This window comes from Indicator indicator, chromosome 8 (genome assembly GCF_027791375.1).
Source record: "Indicator indicator isolate 239-I01 chromosome 8, UM_Iind_1.1, whole genome shotgun sequence".
Lineage (NCBI taxonomy): Eukaryota > Metazoa > Chordata > Aves > Piciformes > Indicatoridae > Indicator > Indicator indicator.
Window position 1 is genome coordinate 22313175 of NC_072017.1, and position 24858 is coordinate 22338032.

General features: G+C 35.1%; 1 protein-coding gene across 1 annotated transcript in view; it reads right to left on the reverse strand.

The window, feature by feature from the left end:
- Positions 1–24634, reverse strand: part of GLRB (glycine receptor beta) — a 38756-nt gene extending 14122 nt beyond the window's left edge. Inside the window, exons 1-6 of the mRNA XM_054382883.1 lie at positions 24513–24634; positions 14634–14740; positions 11885–11952; positions 4793–5022; positions 3512–3594; positions 1889–2029 (exon numbers count right to left, since the gene is read on the reverse strand). Coding sequence (XP_054238858.1) covers positions 1889–2029; positions 3512–3594; positions 4793–5022; positions 11885–11952; positions 14634–14740; positions 24513–24634 — 751 coding nt within the window. The remainder of the gene's footprint in view (positions 1–1888; positions 2030–3511; positions 3595–4792; positions 5023–11884; positions 11953–14633; positions 14741–24512) is intronic.
- Between the last annotated feature and the right edge of the window lie 224 nt (positions 24635–24858).

Here is a 24858-nt window from a genome sequence, read left to right on the forward strand (position 1 = left end):
CAGCACTGCTTCTTGATTAACTGAAAAAATCCTTTACTGAATTCTTTTAACTGTGTGCAAAGCTACTTTTTTCTTTTTTTTAATGCCTTAAATATAAGAACTGAAAGTAAAATGAACAACTACTGATTACTGAAAACATCCTTTAAAATTATGTTGGAGTACTAAAATATTCCACTGACATTCATGAAGCTTTCATTCCAGTCTTAATTATGGGATTAACAAACATATTCTTTATTTTATACAAAAAATTACTTGCAATAAAAGAATGAAGAAAACTTTAAAAAATTTCATGCTGCCACTCCACTCACTGATGGTTCTCTCATGTTCTTTCTTTGATGTTCAACTCACATACATACACACAAAATGTGACCATTTTACTGAGCATTTTGCAGAGTGTGATTTCAACTTGTGGTCACAAGGCGCTGAAACTTGAGATAACACCACTGATTTTCTTTCCTGTTCACTGGTAAAGTGTACAATTCTTAGATTTTTCTTTAAGGTTCCTAAAAGTACCTACAATATCTAAAGATTTTTTTGATGTTTCATTTTTGATTTAGGACACAATTCAAAATGTCATAACATCCATAACAAGACAGCAATCTTGAGTAAGTATTTCCTTTTTCTCTCCAAGAGAATGTAAGTTTTACAATTTTCCCATTTCTATGAATTTGATCTGGGAACTGAAATATTCATTCCTTTAACTTTTCAAACTTTTCACTAGTTCCTAGCTTATTATTTGTAGTAAATTCACTGTTTAATTAGGAACAAAACATTTTTCTCACTGCTAAGTAAGCTTGTACCATATCCTGACTTAGATTTCATAGGAGTCACTGACAGTTGTTGGTTATGCTTTCACAAAGGCAGAATTTTCCCAAAGAGAGCTGATTTCGTATTATTTAGAAAAGGTAAATCACCTGAAATGTTGAATTATGTAGTTAGGCTAAGAATTAATTATTTTGAGGTTAAAAAACAAACCCCATTCTAATTTTCATGTTAAATTCCTTCACTCTGAGATACACTAAAGTTACTTGAGATCTCTTCAGACTTGGGATCAAGCTCAGGAGCAACTGCAAGTAACAGACCCTCAACTTCAGCTGCATCATCAATGAGAAACTTGCAAAGGATCCTCAGAAGCTACAGCACCACAACTGCACCTGTTGAGTTTGAATGGGAGATGCATTCATATGATTCAAGAGCACTGATTAAAATGCGCCCTGCTGAATTCTGTTGCTGTAGAAATTCTTGCAATTGTCCAAGTAAGTAAGTAGTTTGGATATAAGTATATACATGAATCGATCAAGGTAGAAAAGATAAAACATTAGAAGCCAGAGTACAGAAGCCATTAGATAAATTAGTGCCCACACAGAGAAAATAATCCTACAGGCCTGAGGACTGTAAGCAGCTTTCTATGACAGACTTTCCAGAGCACTTAGAGAAAGAAAGAATCTGCAGAGCAAGGCATCTGAAGTTACACTCAAATATTGTCCACTTCTGAAATAGAAGTTGAAACAGCAAACCAAAACTATTCCACTTTGCTGTGACTGGCATAATTCTACACGAACAACTTTTCAGAAAATTGAGACACTTTCAAGCATAAGAGGGAGTTAGGACTATAGAAACAAAATGGCAATAGTAAGATCACAAGACATGCAAGCAAAACCAAGAAAAACACTGAATCGCATTTGCAACCTAGATATTTCTACATGTGAATTAGTTTGCAGTAATCATATAGGATATTTACTACTATATGAACTACTTCTTAGTTAAAAGTAATGCATTTTATCTCATAAAATATAAGACATGAAGTGGAATATTAGCCATTAATTATAAACAGTAATTGAAAGAAGCTTAAAAGTCTTTTACCAAAGAGTTCACTTATATTACCTACCTGTGCCTTTATAATACTTGGTACAATTACCATATTCAATATCTTCCTTTTTAATATCAAACTGAGGCAGAGCAATTTTCTCTAGCTGTACAGGATCTCCAGATTGCCAGATAAACCGTAAGTCATCAGTTGTGTAACCAACTGCAAGAACAAGATAATAACTGTTTCAAGAACCATCTTAATCAGAATAAACTCTGCAAGAAAATCTAGCATGTATCTATCCTATTTCTTTTACTCTTTTTCTTTCTAGTTCCTGTTAAAAGAATTAAACACAAAAATTAAATAATCAACAACTGAATTTTTATGTTGGCCTAAATTAGAACTTGGTGAGTAGAACAGTCCATTATCAGCATTATATTATTATTACACTATATCATATCAGCATTATTACTACACTGAATAAAAGGTGTTTTTTAGAGTGCTAAGAGCTCTCAATTCCTAGTAACTTCAAAAGAACTTATCAACTCAATTGCTGTGATGAATCTGGTTCTTTCTGTAAAACAACAAAAGAGCAGTTCTGTCTTGAAGAACCATTGCAATACTTGTAAAGTCATCCAGACTGAGAAAGGTTGAGCAAACTTCCATTAAGATAACTAATTCCAATTTAATCCCAAACTGATTTGAGTTTACCATAAGGGTTTACTTCAGCTAATGTGTATATGTATTAGTGATGCCAAAATGACTATGGACATACTGCAACACTACAGGTGAATGCTGACAATCAAAAGAATGGAAAAGCTCTGATATAATTTGTTCCCAGTGGTATGTCCTGCTTTCCTTGATTCACTTTGCTCATTCTTTGCTCTTGACATTCCTTTCCCTCACCTTCCCCATCCAATCTGGTGGAGTAACAATGGAACAAAATTTTTGTACTATGACGGGAACAGGTTGGAGCAATCCACTTCCTTCTCTCTGCTTCATACTTGTCCTTACTCATGAAAACAGAATTATTGTGAAAGTGGAATCAGCATCAATTGGAGTATTGGGAAAAGCCTGTACATGTGTAGGTACCCTTGCAAAGGAAGACAGCGGGTTTCAAAAACATTCTGGCTGCAACTTCCAGTATGGCATGAAGCCCCTCAATGAAGAGATTTGGCTGCTGCTTCATAAAAATCAAATTATCTAGAGACCAGGACCAATAAACGAGATGCCTGAAAACATGCACAACATATCTTGAAACAACTTTAAAAGGTTTCCTACTAAATGCTCTCAATGCATTGGCATCAAGTATGCCCCCTGTATGAAAACAGTTTCAAACAACAAATCAGACCCCAACAACCTATAAAGCAGCATAGGTTGTGGAATTTAAAACTACCTGGGGAAACCATGGATTCTTTTTTTCCACGATTCTTTTTTTCCATTTTACTAAGTCTATTGTAATGTTTTTATAAAACTAATCAGTTGTAATTACATTTGATAGCAAAAGCTAAACCCAGAGTGCATGGTGCCATAAATGTAAAAAACATTTTGACAAGGAAATGTATGTTGGTAGGAATAAGTGAATATTAATTTCAATATTTCTTAAAAATGTTGACATGAACAATACAGAATTTATACTTTTTTGTTAGATTCTCATGCATGCTTAGAAATCAAGTGTTTTTATGCACTGACTGATTTACATACAGCTTTCCAGTTGCATCTTGCAGCGTTGTGTATCCATAGGAAACAAGGTCAAATCCAAAGGGCATGACAGAGTAATAGACAATCTGAAAATACAGAAACAAAATTTAAAACCAGTTTGAGCTACCCTGTTACCTTACATGGCATTAAGAAAAAGAAAAATCATGATATTTTTAAAATAGTACTTTCTACAGACATAAAAACCTGCTGAAACAACTGAAATCAAAACCAGGAACTTCAGAGTGTGCCAAATGAAATGTTTTGATTTCCCAATATATTTTCTTTTCTGATCACCATTGGCAAAAGACTTGAGATTGAGTTTTCTCATCCTGATTTAGAATTGGAAAGAAATAATCTGGATTTTCCCATCTTCTTTTTTTTTTTTTCTAGCCAGTTCTGCTCTAGGAAGAAATAGCTCATGTGTCCATAATTTCAGAAGTGGCTCCCTCTTTACGGTAAAGTTGCAATATATTTGAATAATCCTGTTTTCCTCTACCAGGGCAGTATGTTCCAGTCCACATCAGAAGAAAATTTAGGAGACGGAGCCTTATCTCTACAAAACATTGGTGTATAAACTCTCCAGATCTGTAATTCAGATCTTTAATCAATCAATTTGCTGTTTTCTATAGATGACAATTTTTATGTCATGGTGCATACATCTGCTAAACCAAATAAAACCGCAAGAAATTTTACATTAATTGCAACAAAATGAAACCACACTTTCAGGTCTTCTGAAAAAGTCCGTATCTGGCAAGGCATATAAGTTAATCAGGTTTATGTCCCAGAAATTTTGCAAAACATTTGTATTCATAAATTTGTAATTTCTGCCTTTCCCTCTATCATTAATAAGTAATCATAATTTTCTTTAGCTGACATTCAAGTAGTGTGTGAATTGCATTGGTTTGCTGAAGGCTTTCCTTCAGATATTTTATCCATTTCATTATGTTTCCAGGAATATAAGCAATTATCAAATGGGTTTAAATTTTGTTTCCAGTAACAATAGTTTACTTATTATGTTAAGTTTATGCTTTAAGTAATGTTAACATGGCACAAGCATACATACACTTCAAATGTCTAGTACCTGCTGTGTTATCAACTGACATATTTCAAAACATCTTCACCTGATTTCTCTACATACATTTAACTTATAGTAGCATTGTTTACAAACTGTCAGATAAATTTAAATATTAGTCACAAAGTGTATGAACTTACTAAGTGTAACACAGCATACATATCTCAAATCAGCTCATTTACAAAAAGAGTAGAAATACATCAATGAAGTACCTCATGCTGACTAGGACATCTCCATCCCGGAATATAAAAAGAAGGATATTTTCTTGTGTGACATCATGGAAGTTAGCATTTTTTTCATTTGCAAAGAATAAATCTGGCTTCCAAAGACATTTAAACATAGTTGGGTCCACTGTCAGTGTATCTGAACCTCTCCAATCATTGGGCAGTTTGAGTCTGGGGTCATTCCACTTCTGTCTTAGAAAGATGTTGACTCTATAATCCTGATGGGAAAAATACATAAATATTAGACTAGCCAAAAGTTTAGCCAGAAATCCACAGAGAAAGAAACCCATTCCTTCAGATTCTGAAGTGAAAAGCAATTTATGCCCTGATTTCTCTATCACAAAGATACTAATCACTATTCAAATAACATTAGTGTTAATTTAATAGACTCTACTATTAATAAGTATATTTTGTCTCACTCATGTTTTGAGTACAGTAAGTCTCTCTAAAGGACCCAATCGTCTCCCACCATTCATTTTTGCATCCCCTCGATAGTAGTCCCCTTTACTTAGGCAAAAAGAAAGCATGCAGCAGGGCAGAGGGAGGCCATAGCTTGACTATGCTAAATTGCTGCAGGCAGCAGGCACAATATCACTTCTATGAGGATATCCTGTGAGTGTAACTCCCAGCTTAATCTCCATTTGGTTAAGTGGCACACCAAAGGAAAAATATCTCACTACAGTGGCAGAAATCAGACCAGAAAATAGATTTTTGCACTACACAACCAGAACACAGCCTCAGACCTTGTAACAGTGACTTGGGACTATCTTGGCAACTGAGGAAAACCAGATTCCAGCTCTTGTAGCATGTAGAAAAGCAGGAACAGAGTAGGTCTCAGAGAAAATTAAGGCTTTATACAGATGAAACTTCCTTCTGGATACAGTAGGAGTCTTGTTCAAGGATGGTCAGTAGTAGAGCTATGCTCAATGAGAACCTAATTTTGCTTTTGGGTATTGGAGTAGCATGTGTCTTACTGCAAAACAGTACCCCCACACGTTCTGTCCTTAGTGAAAGCTGTGTGCAGCCAAAGGAAAAAATATCTGACCCGGTATGTCAGTTATGATTTTTCAGACTTACCTTGAAGTCTTTTTGCTTTTTACATTTAAGCTAAGGCCTCTCTTTTATGTAACTGCACAAACCAGACAGATCACATACAGGAAAAAAGAATCAAGAGATTTTTGATATAAAGTAAAAATACTAACAAAACAAAAAAGTCAAAATTCTATATGTACGATAATTTCTGTCTCCAGTCTTCTTAGTGTCTTCAATGGTGTGTTTTGATTTTTTCAGTAATTGTCTGAGATAAGGGTTGTGTCATTTAGTGCAGTGAAAACACTGATACTGGTTTACACTTAGCAAAGTGCTAGAAATCTGAGAGTGAAGGCTCTCAACATATTTTTGTTTTGTCAATGTATTCTGCAAAACAAACTGATTTATAAAATTTAATGCCCTCTCTCACATTTTACTGTTGATATAATGTAACTTCTTTTCTGTTGTACTTACTACAATGAATGTACATTTACTGTCCAAAGCAAGTGCTGTGTTGAGACAGTCATGCTAACTCCAGAGTTTAGTGGGCTAAGACTTCAAGCAGAATAATTATCCTGTTGATTTATCCTGTTAATTGGAATACAGTGCCCACTTTTCCATGTCTAATGCACCAGTCAGATCAGCCCAGGTATTTTTTTATTACACTGTACTGTGTAATATTTTTCCTTACTGCTTTGTAAGGAAAAGCAAAGCATCCAAACTAAGTAGAAAGAAATGGCACAGTATCTGTTAATATGCATAGTTCTGAGAGATATGTTACTTGTTGCCAACCCATTTTTGGAAAAAAAAATGTAGTTTGACTCTTATTTATATAAACACCTTTATTTCTTTGTCAAAGTAAAGAAGTATAAAATAATAGTCAATATGAAGTGACTTTGTACTGGAAACAAAGCTTCAGAGGAGAAGGGAGTTCAGGTCAGTATCTCAGAAAGCATCTTTCCAATTACATGTACATAATTGAAAACATACTTTGCTTGCTTCTTGCTGAAGTTCCCATTCCATATACACTTCTTATTGCAGTGAAAGCAATTACTTTAAACCATATGAGATAAATACTGCATACTACTCATGCTCACAAGCATTAAACTATTAATTACACCAAAATTAATTTCCCCACAAGTCCATTACCCTGATTTTAACAAAAATAAGATGCCTTCTCAAAGCCATAGGCAAATGATAAGCAGTGTCCAATGCTTCCCTTCAGCTTACCCGTTCAGAAGAAGGAGATGCTTACACCACTGAAAAGCAGAATGCATGGGCAAAATAAGAATTGGAAGTAAGATCAGGTGGATGCAGTTTTATTTCCTACCTTGCACTATTACAAATGAACTTATGTATACCAAGCAATAGGATGTTATGACATGTTAAGAACTTGATTCTGTTCCCATGTAAGTCAATGGAAGATAAAATCTCTTTAACCCAAAACAGGTAGGTTCACAGAATCATAAAATACTAGGAGTTGGAAGGGACCTCTGAAGATCATTTAGTCCAACACCCCTGCCAAAGCAGGTTCACCTAGATCAGGTTGCACAGGAACACATACAGGTGAGTTTTGAAAGTCACCATAGAAGCAGACTCTACAATGTCTCTGTACCTGTCAGAATAAAGAATTTTTTCCTTAAGCTTCCTTACATTTCCTTACGTTTCCTTATATTTAGGTGAAACTTCCTGTGTTCTAGTCTGTGCCTGTTGCCCAGACCTACCTAAATGATTACAAACTCATGGCAGGGGGTACTTGGAGAGGAAGATCACTGCATACTTGAAGCAATATAGAACATGTAGAATGAAACAAAGAGATGTCAGGATACAAAAGTGTAGCTAGCCAGGCAATGATGTGTGGAAGGTCGTCTTCTCAGAAGAATATGAACTATTACAGCATCCAGAAGCAGTATAGACTGCTCTCATATAAATTTACTTTGAAGGAAGTATGCAACCAGTCCTCTCAAATTTGGGCAATGAATTTTAAGATTTAGTATGTGCACTACAGTTAGGCTTGACAGGAGCTGAAAAAGGGGTCTTCAAAGAGCATATGGTCTACTTCCTATACATTTTGCAAACATTCTTTAAAGATTTCAGAATGATCAGTGTTTTATAAAAGAGGAGAGTCAAACGGCAGTAAAAAAAACCCTGAAACTAGACGTGGGAAGTGAAAAAGAGCGTTAGAGGTAGGAGAACCTGGCAGATAAATAGAATCACAGAAGTATGTTACAGGTCTTTGTTTTACCATGAAACTCCAATGGATGTCAGGAGTTTAAAAGTGGAGGCATTTTAGGAAAAACTTCAAATGCAACCTACTAAATAGTGGGCATGTGGCCAGAAAAACTCCTCAGGCCAGAAACTAGGCACAGACAATACATTTCTCTCTGCTAACTTGAAAAATTTTTCTACGCGAACTGCACTCATACAAAGAAAGGAAACATAATAACACTGTCTTTCAATAACATAGAAAATGTAATTTTTGAGATTAAAAACAGAAAGAAAATTTTCCTTTATATACATAAATATTAAAAAAATACCTTTCTGCAAGGTTTTAAAGTCAAGGAGAAGGAGGAAGTAGTGTTTTGTCTTAGTGAAAGACAGTTATGCTGTAAGTACAAACTGAATATAAATTCTGTAGATGGAGGGTCAGAACATCAGCACAGCCAAAATATTATAGCCCTAGGAGTATTTATACCAGAAAGGATTTATGCCTAGGAATCTTTGACTGGTTATCCAGTCTATAGCAGTTTCTAATTATGACATAATTACCTTATTATCCCGCAAATCTGCAGTCTAAGAAAATGCATGTAAAATCAGAGGCAGAGTTAGCATAAGGATACTAGACAAGTAGTCTAATGAGCTTGAAGGAAACAAACTACAGGATTCAAGATAAAGGGAGCTTACTGGAAGATAACATATAAGGTCTGCTCTGTTTAAGATGTATAAATTCTTATTCTTTCTGTAGTTAACTGACTTTTTGCTTAGTTTCTCCAGCTAACTTGTTTGATGTTTGTGATAACATTGCAATTCTTTTGTGTATTCACCAACATACCATGAACAAGACACAGCAAACATCTGACCTTCAGTTCCTTCTAAAGGGCTCTTGAGCACAAGATAAACACGATGGGTCCTATCTTGCTTCAAACCAGTATTAAGTCAAATCTGTTGAAACCTGCTTTTCTATAAGGAAATTATCTTCTCTGTTAAAAGTAAGTAAACTCTGTCTCAGTGGGAGGCAATCTTTTTTTCTGAGAATGAGTCAACTTCATAGCTAAGAATGCAATCATCATGGGACCAAAAGGACTGCAAGGGAAAAAATAAATTGAAAATTATTTTGTGGGATTCCCAAAACATCAAGAACTATCAGAATCAGTCACAATAATGTCAAAGAGGAGGACACCGTGGGAGTCTGTTGACTAGTAAGAAGTTCCAGATATTAAGCCCAGAGTTGCCTATTTCAGAGAGTGGGATACAGTACATCTTGTTGAAGCCATTTTCTTCTACATCTCTTAACATCCTTCTGAACAGAAGGAGATCAGCATGCCATGTGGCCTTTTCTCCTTGTAGCTTTGCACATTTGTTTATTGGGCCATCTACCACCACCTTGCTTCAAATCACCTAGTACCTGTGGTTATGTTTCCCCACCCTTCTATCACCTAAAAGAAGGCATTGACCCTTTAGCATGGCTATGTCAGAACAGATCTGTTTCACAGATCACACAGATCTTGTGAAAACCTATGAATTCATCCACTACGTCCAGGAATATCTACAGAGCCAAGAATCATCATGTTACTTCACTGACTGAAACACCTAGAAATAATTTCACAGATCTTGGTATCAGTAATTATATTCCTCCAACCAGCTTAGTAGCTTCTGGTAACTTTAGAGACAGTTAAGACATCAATATTCCTCATGATTCACACCAATGTCTAAAACAGTAGAGATGCAGACCCTCTTCTTCCACACAGACAGTTCTGTTACTGCCTGCAAATGCCACTCCTTTCTGAATGCAAGAGGCCCCTCTGGACCTTCATAGATGTGGTGCTTCAGCTCCAGGACACACTTTTCCTGTGATTCTGGAGTAGAGGCTTTATCCCACTATAAGCAACCCACTTCTACCGTCTGATCATTTTGAAGGTAAGTACCAGCCTATCCTCTAGTGAGCTGTGGTTCCTAAATGTTCACAGGACCCAGGGTCCATTGCAGCAGGAAGAGTTTCCCAAGGGATATATGGAAGAACAGATTGACCATTCCTTTCATCAGTGCTTCCTGTGATACATTAAGGCAACAAAGAAGTAATCCAAACTTCACATAAACATGGTGATGATCTGGACATAGAAAATTAAATAAAAGCATGAATTAAAATAAGGATATTAAAATAAGGTATCTGAAATATGGAGGAAAGCATGGCTAATCCTGCAGAACATCCTAGTAAATTTGTGAGTGATCATATCAGGAATTCCCAGACAGGCACAGATGCATTGCTATAGACAGCATACTTAATTTTAGTGGGTGGATACACACTCCTTACAGACATGTCTTGTTACTATTTGGATCTGGGTGAATTCTAAAAAAAGCCTCTGTGAAAGCAAATTTTTAAAGCATGAAATAAATTTCAGAAACTTGAAAGGGCTATCTGGCCAAATATACCTTCCATCTTAGACACTTCTCTAACTCCTACTTTCCTGCTCTTCCTCCCTGCCCCTCTTTAAATTTCACTCTCCTTTTTGTTTTCAGGAAATAAAACTTGGGGTATCTTCAGCATACTTACATGCTTTGTTTTAATACCACTTCTCATTAATGCCATTAGTTGACCTACTATCATTTGCAATTATATCTTAATCTTTTATTCACTTCCAGTTAAAGAAACAGAAATTTCTGGCCAACCTGTTCAAAAGTTGATTTATCTATCACATGTGTTTAATTCTGAGTGGCTCTACAGTCCTACTGAAATATCATTAGATTATCATGTAAGCTGCTTCTGAATATTAAGTGGGTATTTAGATCTACCAACAACAAAAGGTGCTCTATTATTATGGTTCATTGCTTCTGTGCCATTATGAGTAGCAATGTTGTCTTAGTCACAGCATCTAAAAAAGCAGCCTGATTTTGGGAACTGCCTCAGTGTGTTCCATGCAGCAGATCACCAAAGTTATTTCTAAATGGGATGCTCAGGGAGCAGCTCAGACATCCCACTCTGGGTGCATGGCTTCCCACGTACTGGCAAGCCATGTGCCTTATCAGATCAGAACACTTTCAACAATTAAATATGATTATTTTGGCAACATTTTTGACAGTACTTACTGAAAACACCATTGCAAAAAAAGATCTTCAACTCTGAGAATACTGGAAACAGCTTTGCTGAAACTACTCCTTATTTTGGAATAATTTTTATTTCCTACAGTCAAATTTTATTTCCTACAGAAACAAAGACAGTCAAAACTGTAACAAGTATTATTTGGTGCTGTTATTGACATGGTGAAATTTTCTGACTGAACTGAAAATGCATTTTTGGAAACTTCACTCCACACTTTATCTCTTGCACAGTAAATAAGTAAGAGTACAGTCATTGGTAGTCTACTGCCTTTACTCCTTCTATTCCTGCACAATTTATTCCTATCCTCAGATCTACATAAAAGAGAGAACCTGTATGCTTCAGCCTCATGCATGTATCTTCTTTTTCTCTCATAAAGAGTCCTAGTATTTTCTTTAGTAATACACCAAGTAACCTAAATATTAACTCTCAGAAAGATTACTTAATTCATGCTAAGAAATGTGCTTTTCCCCTAAACTGAGTTATTTATGGAAATAAGTGTATTTCTTGCATCCTATAAACCATGGATTTCTTTTCATAAACATTAGATTCCAAAAGCCATAACAACCTGTAGAGAAATATAGAGTTAAACAGGTTAATAGATTTATGGCATAAAGCATAGTCTATGACTTATGCCATTATCTCAGTTCCCAGAGTCTGCAATCATAACAATAATTTTTACTGAAATTTAATTTAATAAGAAAATCTGTGCTATATTAATTTCATTTCAGCCTTACCATAGTTGTCTCTTGAATTGACCCAAAGCTGTTAATGAAGATATTGACTGCAACATCGACTGGAATTCCTTTAAAAAAATTAAAAAAAAATTAAAAAACATTCTAGTGAGCTGCATGGTCCAGCATCAGTGCACAATATTTCTTTTAAAGCACCTTTATACTGGTATCACAATGTGAAATGTCTTTTTAAGGGGTCATACAACTTCATCTTTTCAAGTTAGTATATGCACAGCTTTCAAAAGCTATGGTTGAATTTATTTCCATTGAAAGTCAACAGAAATCACAGAAAGTCTTTTCAACCTAGTGATAAGAAAACAGAAAAAAAGAAACCTTAGGCCAGAGTGCTAAGCTTAAAGCATTTCACAGATCATAAATTTGAATAATTTTTGAATTCCGTGATTTTCTGTTATCAGAGAATGCACAATCCAGTATTACTTCTGCATACAGTGTAATGGATAGAGGCAATTCACATTTCGAGCGGTGGACATTTTTTAACTGTCAAGGTCATAATGATATTCTATCATCCCAAATTACCTGCTTATGATTTATGATGAGACATTTACTTATATCATAAGAGGACACCTTTTTGTGCAAGTCAAGTACGTAACTGTAAAGTATGAAAACTGTTGCATGCAGCTTTCACAGCTATTAAGCCTTGGTGCAAGAGAGTTGGAAAGCTGCTCCATTTTACAATAATTACCAATTTGCCAAGAAAGCTTTCTAGAAGCCAGCAACTGTGAAGATATTAGGATGACCTGGACTTTTTCCTCTTTTCCACAGCCAGGATTCCTATAGTTAAAGAGGAATGGTGTGACAGCTGCTACATTTGCCCTCTGCCACCCTGTGGGAACTGATTGGCAGTCATTTAATAGGGTGTTAACAGTGAGTTATCACAAAGCACACAGAAGTGGCCTTATGGTTGGGACAACTAATCATAGTCCACTAGTTTTATTTAGCACCTTTATGTTGAGAGTGTCAATATGTACACTAGATGCATGTATCTGATCTCATTTGCACTGTTACCAATACTTAATTCAGAGGGTTTCTTCCCATTTTCAGCAGCAAAAGAGAATACAAGAATATATGAAGACTATTTCGACAGAGTAAGCAAATGCAGTGCAAAGCAGTATATGCTTCACCTACTAGTTTGCTTGTCTGTAAAAAATATTTCAGTGTGCATCTAATGCATAAATTCAAACTTGTTCTCGTGGTTCACCAGAAAATCACCAAGATAAAATTTCACTTTTTCCAGTTACATCGGTTTGTGGTATGGGATGTTTTTTTTGTTTTGGTTTTGTTGTTGTTTTTTTTTTTTATCAGACCTGTTAAGTATGATGCCTTTGGTTATGCAATAAGCATAATACTTTGTTTAATGTCTGATGAATGTGACAGAGCACCCACCACATCACTAGCAGCCAAGAGTGTACTATCTCATCCTGATTTAAATAGGAAGTGCCATCCGAGAAAATCACTCATGTGTGAGGAACGTTTTAACACAGGCAAACCACTTGTCAAAAAATATTCTTTTCCTTCCACCCCCATGTGAGTTAACACTGCATGTCCTCCCTTTTCCTTCCATCCTGATTCTTACCAGACTGCCAGCAGGGCTATCAAAAACATAAAGAAATCTACAACATGCTTTGTGATTACAAGCTGATCATGCTGAAGAACAGGTAGGACAGAGGCTAAATGCTTACTGTTTCTGACAAGGCTCAGTGCTGAAAATATAGAATTATGATTCTACAGGGAATAAGAAAGAAGCAGGGCACTGAGAACTGGGTTAAATACATTTATAAAATTATATATAAATTATTAAATACACCATATTTAATAAAAATTGTACATTTTATATCTATATAGAAATTATATATATTTACAAAAGATCTGAAAATGGTCTCTTCAAAAGCACAGTAAAGACTACAGATTTCAAGATTTCTAATACTATTGACATCTATGTTGAAATATCTCTTAATGTACATATATTTAAACACAAGTTTCATATATTTAAACATAAGATTTATGTAAACTGCAGTGTCCATGATGTAATAAAATTGTCTATGTCTTTTTCCAGCAAGGAAATAATCTAGTTCCTGGAAAGTGTAACTTAGAGCTGTATGATTTATTAGAGGTTTTGCAGAGAATATGTATTCCAACCTTCTCTGCATATGTAAGGCAATCACATTTGCCTACATGGTAGATTTCTGCAACATATGACTACCAAGGAGATGTTTTAAAGTCAGAGAGCATGTTTAAATTCATTACTTATTTGAAAGCCCTAAGTGTGTAAGCTGTATTACTAACATATATTTAAAGGATTTAATAACTGCATGTTTCCAAATAGTGATAATTCAAGGATATCTGCAGAAATTTTTGATGGCTTAAAATCTTGTAAAGAGATACTACTAAAGTCTAAAATGTGAGGATAAAAAAAGACATTTAAAAAAATACAAAATCCACTTCTACTAAAAAATTAATTTAAAATTAACAGTAGTAGTAGTAGTAATAACAATAAAGCATCACACACTATTATGATCATGAAATCCTAACATATTACCTTTAAGCTCAAAGGGATAAATATCTTCTGCAGCTTCACACTAACTAGGGATATTTCAGTTTAAAAAAGCAACCAACCAAAGAAACACAAAAACTTAGATTGTGAATATTTTTCTCCACATAAATTCTCTATGTGTGAAAGGCACAAAAGTTATATTCCAAAGATTAAAAAAAAAGGCTGAAATATCTGACAAACCTTTGAAATTAGGCCTTATCCTAGGATCATAGCTAAGCAATAGCCTATTCAAGATATTGCTGGTAGAATTAGCAGGTACTCTTGCAAGGTCTTCAGCTGATTGCTGGCTGTAAAAAAAAGTGCATTAGTTACTATTAAGACAGAAACCACTGTATGCTTAATCTTAAATCTTTTTAAAGTCATGCCATAAATGTCATTTCACACATAAATATGTTCAGTTCCACACCGTGCTCTTAACTGTAAACTCGGAAGTAAATAAATTGCAGCGTACTAATTGTTCCCTTCCCTCCTAACGTAAATATCCAGAGGAACATGGTTTCTTCATCAGTAGAAAGCAGCCATCTGAACTATTTTTTAGTGACTGTCAGATTAGGAACATAAGTAAACTGACAGCCACTTCATAGGTGCCAAACCATGCAAAGGCTTTTGGCAGACTCCTGCTCCTGGATGCCAGCATCAGCTATTCCACAGAGAGCTGGAGCCATTGCATAATCTCTCTGTTAAGTGCTAATAAAAGCTTTGTTATGGAAAACAAGGCTTTGGACTCTCCTCTGGTTTTGCAGAGGGAATTTAAACATCTCCATTTACCTTGCTGTTATTGTGCTGGATGTTAAATTAAAACCATCACTTAAATTAAAAAGAACCTGTGACAGATAAATGTAGCTACAAGAGTAAAATGAAATTGTGTGTAATAAAAAGCAATAAGCATTAGTTCCCACCCCATGTGCTTTAAGCACCTAGCAGGTTGATAATGAATTTGTCTGTTGTCTGTAGAACTTGTTCAGTGATGTTCCCCAGTTTTGAATCCTCTCTTGTAATTGCTTCTTCATCTATTTTATGATGCTTATTCAGTTGACTTTCTGTCATAATTTAGTAACCAAGACACCATGTAAAAATAGGACACTCTACAGAAGTATAAGTTATATACATAAACACTATTACTGATAAATGTTTTCCATAATCGTTATCAGCTGCCATTGAGTCCTTTACCCTGCTCAATTTCTTTTTTTTATTATTCTTTCCCATATCAATGTCAGTTTGACAGACCTGCAAGCTACTCTTTATAAGGTCTCACTTCACTGCTAGCTTTGTTCTCATCCTTCAGTTTCCTTCACGTCCTCTGGGACTTCTGCATTATCCAAACATTTGCTGAAGAAAATAACTCTCTCAAAAAGGATTAACTTAACTCTCAAAAAGGATTAACTTAACTCTCAAAAAGGATTTTGACCACTTTGTTTTTTTTTAATGTCGTGTGAATGTATCAGAGCTGATTTTAGAATGTCCAATCATAGCAGCTCCTGTTCAGCATCTTCCTTATTGATTACTGGGAAATTAATTAATTAATAACTATCACCACTGCATGATATCACTATTTGATTAAAAACTGAAGACCAGATGTCAGCCCTTGCAAAGCTTTTATGAATAACCCCACCTTTAAAATCAAATGTAACTAAAATTGTAAGGGAAACAGCAGAAGCAAATGAACAAGATCTGCTGAGTAGCACCTACTATGCCTCTACAATGAGACTACTAATAAAATAAGGAATTTTTTACTTTTAGTAACATATCTTATAACTTACACTAATATGCCCTTATTCTGTGTACAATAAATCTTTGTTAATATCAGAGCAATTAAGTAGCAATAAGTGTTCTAACCCCTTCAAATAACTGATAAATTCACTTTCTAATATTTCCCTCAGGACTTTTTGTATTTGATTTGGCTCATTATGCAAAAGGACTAATTTAGTCTCTGAATTGATCAGTTAGTTGGAGTAGGTGATCATTATAGGTCTCTTCTAACTGAAAGATTTTCAATTCAATTTCTATTCCATTCCATTCCATTCTATTCCATTCCATTCTATTCCCGTAATTTTGAGATTTGTGTTCAGTTTTCAGTGATTTGCATGACCTTTACCAATGAATAGGTTGCTGGAGAGATATCACAAACCAGTTTTGTAGGATTTTTTTTTTCAGTTATCACTAACTGTACAGTAGGAAAACATAAAGTTAAATTTTAAGATTATTTTCCATTTTGTAGCAGGAACAAGACAGATGTGAATGTTCATTTAACTACTAAAAGGGCAGGCAAAGACTCTGTATACTGTGTTATATCTGATGCAAAAAGGTTCACAGCATTGCTTCCCTGCAAGTTACACATCTTAACATCTAAAACATCTACACTAGATATCCACAGAAATTGCATTTATAAAAGGAGGGTCTCCTTAACACAGGCAATAGGATTTATTCTAAATCACATATGCCCAGTATTAGTGGAAAATCAAAACAAAACCAAACGATAACTAATGAACAAACTTATTTTCTTTTCTTTTTGTTTCTAATTTCTGCTATGGATTCTACATAGAAGTTTATTAAATAGTGATGATGGTAACCTGAGTCACACAGGATAGCATATAAATTACCAATGTTAATAATATGCAATGAGGAAAGTAAGAAAAAAGTCTAAGAAATTGAATGAATGAGCTTTAAACAGCAAAAGAAGCCCAAATACAGCAGACAGGTTTATTTGTCCCTTTAAGAGGAACAAGGTGGTAGTTCTGTGAGATTATATTACTAAAAGTATCTGCTCAGGCTGTTTGTTCAAAGGTCGTCACCTATGAATTAGGCAAAGAAGACATACTGTGATGGGAAGAACAGGTGGCAGCACTGCTTTCTGGCAAAGAACATCTTGACCACATAATCCACAGGGTGTTGGGTAGTGTTTTGATCTTATACAAGTGTAATGCACACATTTATGCTCATTTCTATAAGAACCAAATGAAATTCAACAGCAGTCACTAGTCTGAGTTGGGAGAAGAAGCACAGAGTCAGTAACTGGTATTTTTTTAAAGGTGACTTTAGATGAAGTGATTGGAATAGCTACTGGGGAAAAAAAGTTCTCCTGAGTATCAGTTATATTTTTGCTGTGGTCTTTTACAGCATGCTGTCATTGAACTGCCAGATATGCATGGCAAAGGAAGCAACACTGCAGTTGGTTTAAAATTTATATAGCTTCATTACATTTGTGTTCAGAAAATGTGTCAGAAGACATTTTATCTCTATGGTTTTACTCTCTCAGAGCTCACTGAAGTTACAAGGAGGCCTTGTCACATGCAGTGACACAGGATGAAATGGAGAAAAGAATATAAATAATATTCTACTCAATATTCTACAAGTGGGATTAAAATCTTTGATGTTGTATTAACTCACCTACTGCCTTCATTCCTAGTCTTAAGATCCCATTATGCTGAAGAATCTCCAGCTTTAGAAAAGAACACAAATATACTTTTTATTTATGGCATGACAAGCCGGGAAAAAAAAAAAAAGACATGTCACAGGGACATATTCACACACCGTCTCATACTGTACTGCAGTCTGGTCAGGAAGCATGCTTCTTCTATTGCTGCTGTGTGTTAGAGAGCACAGCTTGGATAACCTGACAGATAAAAATATATATTCCAGCTCACATTGTTCAGTTATCCGCAGAAAAAAAATCCTATGTAATGCTGAAACAACAGATTTTAGTACAGTTTATTTAATCTATGTGATGGAAACTGACATTTTAGTCACGTAACATGACAGCGTATATCTGAGAATGGTAAAAATGAGTTTTGGAAACACAGTATCTGCCATCTCACCATGTATTGTAAAAACTGATATAAACTGATCTGCAGGCATTTGATTTTCTGAGTGCAATAACTCTAAGTATAAAACCAGGTTAATGCAAAACAGCAAGATACTATGTAATTTTTCTGAGTGATCTCAGTCATGCCTAGTATGCTTAAAAACTACATTTTCAAATTGTACCAAGTGACATCTTTATCACTAGGAAGAATTACAATGCTTCCAATGCACAGTGATATCACTAAAATTACATCAAAATAATTGAACTCTGAATAACTGTTTATGTGTCCTCACAAATGCAGCTGACGGCTAAACACCTGAAAATAGATATGTAACTTCAGTACCTAAATTTGGAGATGATGCAGTATGGTGGACAAAAAGAAAGTTCCCTTCATAGTGGAAGCTGAAAAAGAAACTCAGATTCGGCATTCTGTATTGTCAACCTTGACTTGTGGGGGTGAAATAACTTGTCTTTCATTTCCTGTTCTAGATAGACCAGAGAGCACATTCTCCTAATGTGAGCATGTAAACAATCTTGCAGAAATTGGCTGGTATGAATAGCTCAGTTAATGTCAATGTTTCAGAATTTGTCCATCAGAAGCCTCCAATCCAGCTTTGGTTTCACAATCAAAACAGGCAGGGTTGAAAACTTTAAGGACAGTTTACATGGTAATCTGAAGCACCCTCTTATTATTCCCTTAGCTTGACAAAAGCAAACTGATTCACCTGCCTGCTACAGAGATGACAACGCCCAAACTTGTAGAACCAGGTTAGTATGGTACTTTACCCAGCCTGACAAGTACTGTTCACAGCAAGCTAATAGTGCTTCCACTTCTTAAAATAAGCTTGTTTGGTCCTGTCTTAAGGATCTCTGCATCCTACTGAACTAAATTACCTTTTTGAATAATGGGTGTCCTGTTGTGTCCTGATATTGTATGCAGACATAAAACATGATCAGCATCTGCATGCTCCTTGTCCAAGTCTTTCTTCCAGTTGTAGTAAGTATTGAGATAATACATGAATCCTGGAAAACTCTAACGAACTTTATGCTGGTATAAGTGGAGATGTAAGTGGAAAGTCTAAGTGGAGATACATTCTATATGAATTCTCATACAAAGATCCATCTGGTGGAGCTGAGAACAGAATTTAGTCCTTCCCTCGTGCTTAGGTTTAGGGGGTGTAATTTAAACTGCCAATCCAAGTATTTTCTCAGTCCAGAGACCGTACATGAAATGAAGTCTGTAACTTTATCCCCCAACTTGAGTGTCTTGTCACTAGAGTATTCAGAATGGAGCAAACACTGCCCACTGAGAGGGAGAATTATTGATCAAGAGCCAGCCTACTACATTTAATTATTGTTTTACAGGAAAACTTAGGTTTCAGTTATATAGCTTTATCTTTTAGTCTCCAAAAGCTTTATCCATTCTGAAAACAAATTCCCAAAACCTCCTGGAATGTGGCCCTATCTGTCTGAGCTCACAGCTTTCCATGAAAGTTTCAATCTACAGAACGATGAAACCACTGACCAGCTGCTGTTACTGTGGGGTGAAAAAAATTTTATAGGAACCAGACCTGGAGTCTGCAAAGTACTTATCTTCAGAATGACTGTGAGATGTAACTGCTTCCACAAAGCAAGCCAGGCTTGTCTTTCAACCTCGTTCCATCTTCTCCCACAAACTGTATCATTCTGCCCATCATACTTTAAAAATGTTCAAAACTATCAACCATGTCTTCTACAAGACTGGAATGAAGACAGAAGTGATTCCATTCTCCCACCATTTATATTTACATTTACAATTAGATTTACATTTACACATTCAACACCTAGCGAAGGCATGCACACCCAAAAGATGGACATAAATTTACAAAGTCCTTGTCCACGGGAAGGTGGAAAGGATCCAAGATACAAGATACACTTTGAATTTCTACTTTAGTCTTTATGGGAAGAGTGTGTCAGAAGCTGGCAGTTAACCAAAAGAAAGATCAGGATAAGCTTTCAAAAAACTGTTTTAATCAGAGATCAAAGGCTTTTTTCCCTAGCTATACCGTCTTTTGTTGTTATTTTTTCAAAGAAGCTGTTTATTGAACCTTGGCATCTGTGACCTTTCTAAGCTTCTCCCCTGGCAGATGGCACAAGCCATGTTTTCTGGAGGGCTTAGAGGACCATTTCACAGTTTCCTGAAGTAGCTGATATGCTTTACTGAATAAAAGCGAAAGTATGATTTGTACTCCTGCTTTGTGGGTTAAAAATGCTCTGCAGATACTACACAGTATTTAATTAATCATCTACATGGATGTAGATCTTCACATGGAAAACTGCATAAAGATGAGGAGGGATGCTGCTTTAAAAACACATATCCAGATAAAAGAATGAGATTTAGTGATTGAGATCATACTCTTAGCACTGTGATAGCATTAAAGACACTGTGAGATCGTCAGAAATGAACACCGTGCAAGTGAATAGCTCAATCATTCTAAAACCCTAATTAATAGGGATAATTGGGATTATGAGCACAGTCGTAACTAATTTTGTTAATTGTTACCTGACATTATTTCATCTTCATGACTTCTATAGCACTGTCATAAGCAAACTTCCTGTATTTGTCTAGAGATCTTGCAAGTAGTTTTGAGTGGAAACTTTCTGGGCTAAGGAGGATAACAACAGCAGCTCAAACATAAGTATTTCATATGAAATATGAAATATAGCTAAGTGTCCAGCATGTTTATGAGAAGTAGGTTATTATGAGTAATTATGAAGTAGCTAATAAGAAGTAACAGAGGTAATGCAGCTGGTAGGCAGCCTTCAATCAAGAAAGAGATGAAATCACTAAATCCACCTGTTGCTATATCAAAATCATCTGTATTCAGTATAGTGAATTTCAAAATAAGCTTTGCAAACAGATGACTGTAATCCACAAAATTCGTAATTTTCTTCCTGAAGAAGTGGACTTGTCTCTTTTTTTTTCTTTCTTTCTTTTTTTTTTATGAATATTTTCCATAGAGAAGTAGCTTGCTTTTTATTTTATTGCACTACACATCTGTGGAAGCCAGCCTCTCGTATTTATGCTGCAACATGCCCTATTAGAGGATTTTAGGCCTACTATATCAATTTCTTTGTTAATCAATGAACATTCAGGAATCAGACACAAGTATAATCAGTCTGTCTCATTTGGATAGCCTGGGGTCAGAAAAAAAAATTATGTAAATGTAAGACGTGAAATCTTACATCTGTTCTGAGCAAGCATTAAATCAAACTAAGAACCAAGTGATCAAACATCAGTTTCATGAGATCCCTTGATTAAGAAAAACAGGAAAAACAATTTCAGAAATAAATGAAAATAAAATATCCAATCAAGTCTCTATCACATAAAGCTCTGAGAAGTACAGCATTATGAATAATTACCAGGAAGGGGTTTTGCTCTACAACACAAAATAGAACTTTTGTAATTGAAGGAAGTAAATACCTGTTTATTAGACAATAATGAACTTTTTATGGGGTTTCTAATCAGCTTGTTTTCACCTTATTCTAATAGCAGTTATTTAATGCCAGAGGGGCACATTTGGTGAAAGGCTTGTATTCTGGAAAGCCATAATAAGAAAAGTTCAGGTATGCTCAGTTTTCATATATATAAGTTAATGCCCGAGTCCCAAGCCAGTCTTATAACCATCCATTGCTTAACATCAAACTAAGGAACTCAGGCAGTAAGATCAGATTCAGTATAAATCAGTATAAATTATTTGCATGCATTTCAATTTCATTACAAAGTTTGTGAAGACTGTTATTTATATGATTACTGATGTGGGGTTTTCTTCTCTTGAGGCAGTAAGACTTAGCTTTTCACATGTTGTAAGGAAACAAAAAGCAATAATTTTTTACAATTAAGCTTTACATTTTAGTGTACCAGCAACAAATGTAAATTAAAAGTATACTAAGATTCTAACTTATAAATGTATGTTTTCACAAGGATTTTGTATCATTCCATCTCATAAATGAAGCAAAATTCTATTCCTTGTCTTCTAAAAAGATACAAGGCACTCTTCCAAAAGATTTCTTTCATGATTTACTATAAATTTTTCATTCAGCCACTATCTTTGAGATTATTTTTGGTAAACTCTTATAGCGTCACTTAATTCCCACTCCACTGTCCTGTATATTGGTTTGCCTCTGAGGAAATATTCTTTACTTTTTTATTTCACAGGAAAAAAAATTGTTGCATAGGCAGTATTTTTTTTATAATGCAGAGTGTCACCAAATCAAGAAGTGAGAGATTATAAAAAATGCTGATGATTGCAAGTTTGCCATCAGTAGTAGACTGAGCTAAGACAGCATTAGATAATTTTTCTGCAAGACAGAATTGACTTTCATTGCTTATTCACATGAGAGATCTTTTAGGTGCCAGCCACATAAACAGCAGTCCTGCAACCCCACTGTTACAAGTGGTTGTCTCTCAAACTGTGAACTTCAGCCAAGTAAGATACAGACAACTTGTTCAGTATTCAGAAAATCCAGCAGGGCTTAGTTCTATGGCAATTAATTCTGGCTAGCAACACTGCACATGCAATACATCAGACAAATACTGGATTCTGATGGCATTTTTGCATCAAGTTTCAACTAGCTAGAGTATAAAAGTATCACTTCAAAACTTATAGCATCTATTCAGTGTTTTTCAAGTATATTGGTGACAAATTAAATCATGTTTAATGGTTGCAAGATAACTGGTATCAAAAAGAACAGCAAACCAAGAAGCACTGTGGTTAAAAGGAAAACAGACCAAAAAATCCACCCAGTTGCCAGTATAAAACTACATCAATATTCTGAATTCTCATTAAGACCAAGTCAAGAACAGGAGGGAAATGCTGGCTGCTTCAATTAGACTGTGGAATATCTGGATTAAGTTCCAAACTGTGTAACTCACTTTCTGAGGACTTCCATTCTGATACTTGTCCTGAGAATGATGACATTTGTTTCCTTGCTACAAATCCTCACAGTCACTCAGACCAAAAGCTCCATTCAGAGCTCAGCCTAACTATACAAAGGGGATAGAATGGATGGGGGTCATTTCAGATGAATCATGATCACATCTGAGACTTGTATCTTAATGTATTCTAATCCTAAAATCTATCTCATTTTTCAGATTTGATATGAAAAATAATTTAAAAAAAAACCCACTCACCATAAGTAGAAACTTTCTAAAAAAAATTGGGCTACAAATAAACATCACTGTCAATACTTAAAAAGAGTGAAAAATGTAAGAAATGTAATTCTTCCATGTTGCTTCCATCTTGTTATTCTTACTTATATTTTTTTTTCTTTGGAAAAAGTCTATGAACATTAGATAGTCATTCTCATCTCCTAGTCTTCTTTTATGGGCAAAGAAAAATGTGGTTTAAATTTACCTAAACAATTTTATCATTTCAGGGATAGTGCTTTTATACATTTCTTGGCAACTTATTATATTCCATCATTTTTTCCCTCAGCTATTTACACTGTACACTAAAAAGATGAGCAAGGCTGGCCAAAAAAATTACCAAAAAAGGCATTCACAAATAAAACCTTTGCATTGTCCCATGGATCACAACCTAAAATGTGGTAGGCATTAGAAAGAGGGAGCACTTTTAACATCAGGTAACCATAGCTGTCCAGAATATATTCTCTATTCAGCCAAGCAATTCCATTTCTGTATTTTTGCAGAGAGATTATTCCATAGTGCATGCTTTATGGCAATCCGCCTCCATAGAAGTTATTGTAATGTAAATAATTGATGGAAGATAGTGAAGACCTTAGCTCTATTCAACATGCAATAAAACTCTATGTAGAACAATCCTTCTCCTACAGAACAAAGCTAACCAGAAATCGAATTTCAGTATGACAGTTTAAAATTCTCCTAGCTTTTCTCCATACACATGCAACACAATGCTAAACAGCATAGCACCATGGCACTACATTACTCTGTCCCCACATAAATAGCGAGACACCAGGTTGGAATTCTACCCACCCCCCACAAAGATAAATTATTTTTACTATGGCTTAGATTTTTTCCTTTCATTAAAACAGAGGACCTGCTGCAGAAGAAATGCATTCATTGACAGAACTTAGTTATGATGCTGGTCAAATCCTCATCCCTCCACTCTAACCCCCAAACCCCATTATTTCAGCAGAAATCATCACCTTCTACTTCAACTGCCATGTAATTTCCACTGTTAAAAATATGGCAAATTCACCATCATACAAAAGCATAAAAGAAACAAGGAACATACGATGGACATAGATATTGCTTCTTTTTCCCCTTTCCTTTCTTTGAAGACTTCTCTTTGGAATAGACTTCTTCAACCCACAAGGAGAATGAGACAAAAAAGAAAACTGCTAGTAAAAACTTCATCTTGAATATTAATCTTCAGAGAAACCTTCAGTCTGTGGCAAAACAAAAGAAAGAGATTTATGTTAGGTAAGATATAGCAAATAAAAACGCAATCTACAATAAGTAAACAAATGTGTTTGGTTGTTTTTTGCTGAAAAGAAAAAAATAAAAAGCTTGATCTTAGTTGTCTTGTGAAAAAAAATCTGTTGAGGTATACCTCTGATACGGAAACTACTTTGGCAATT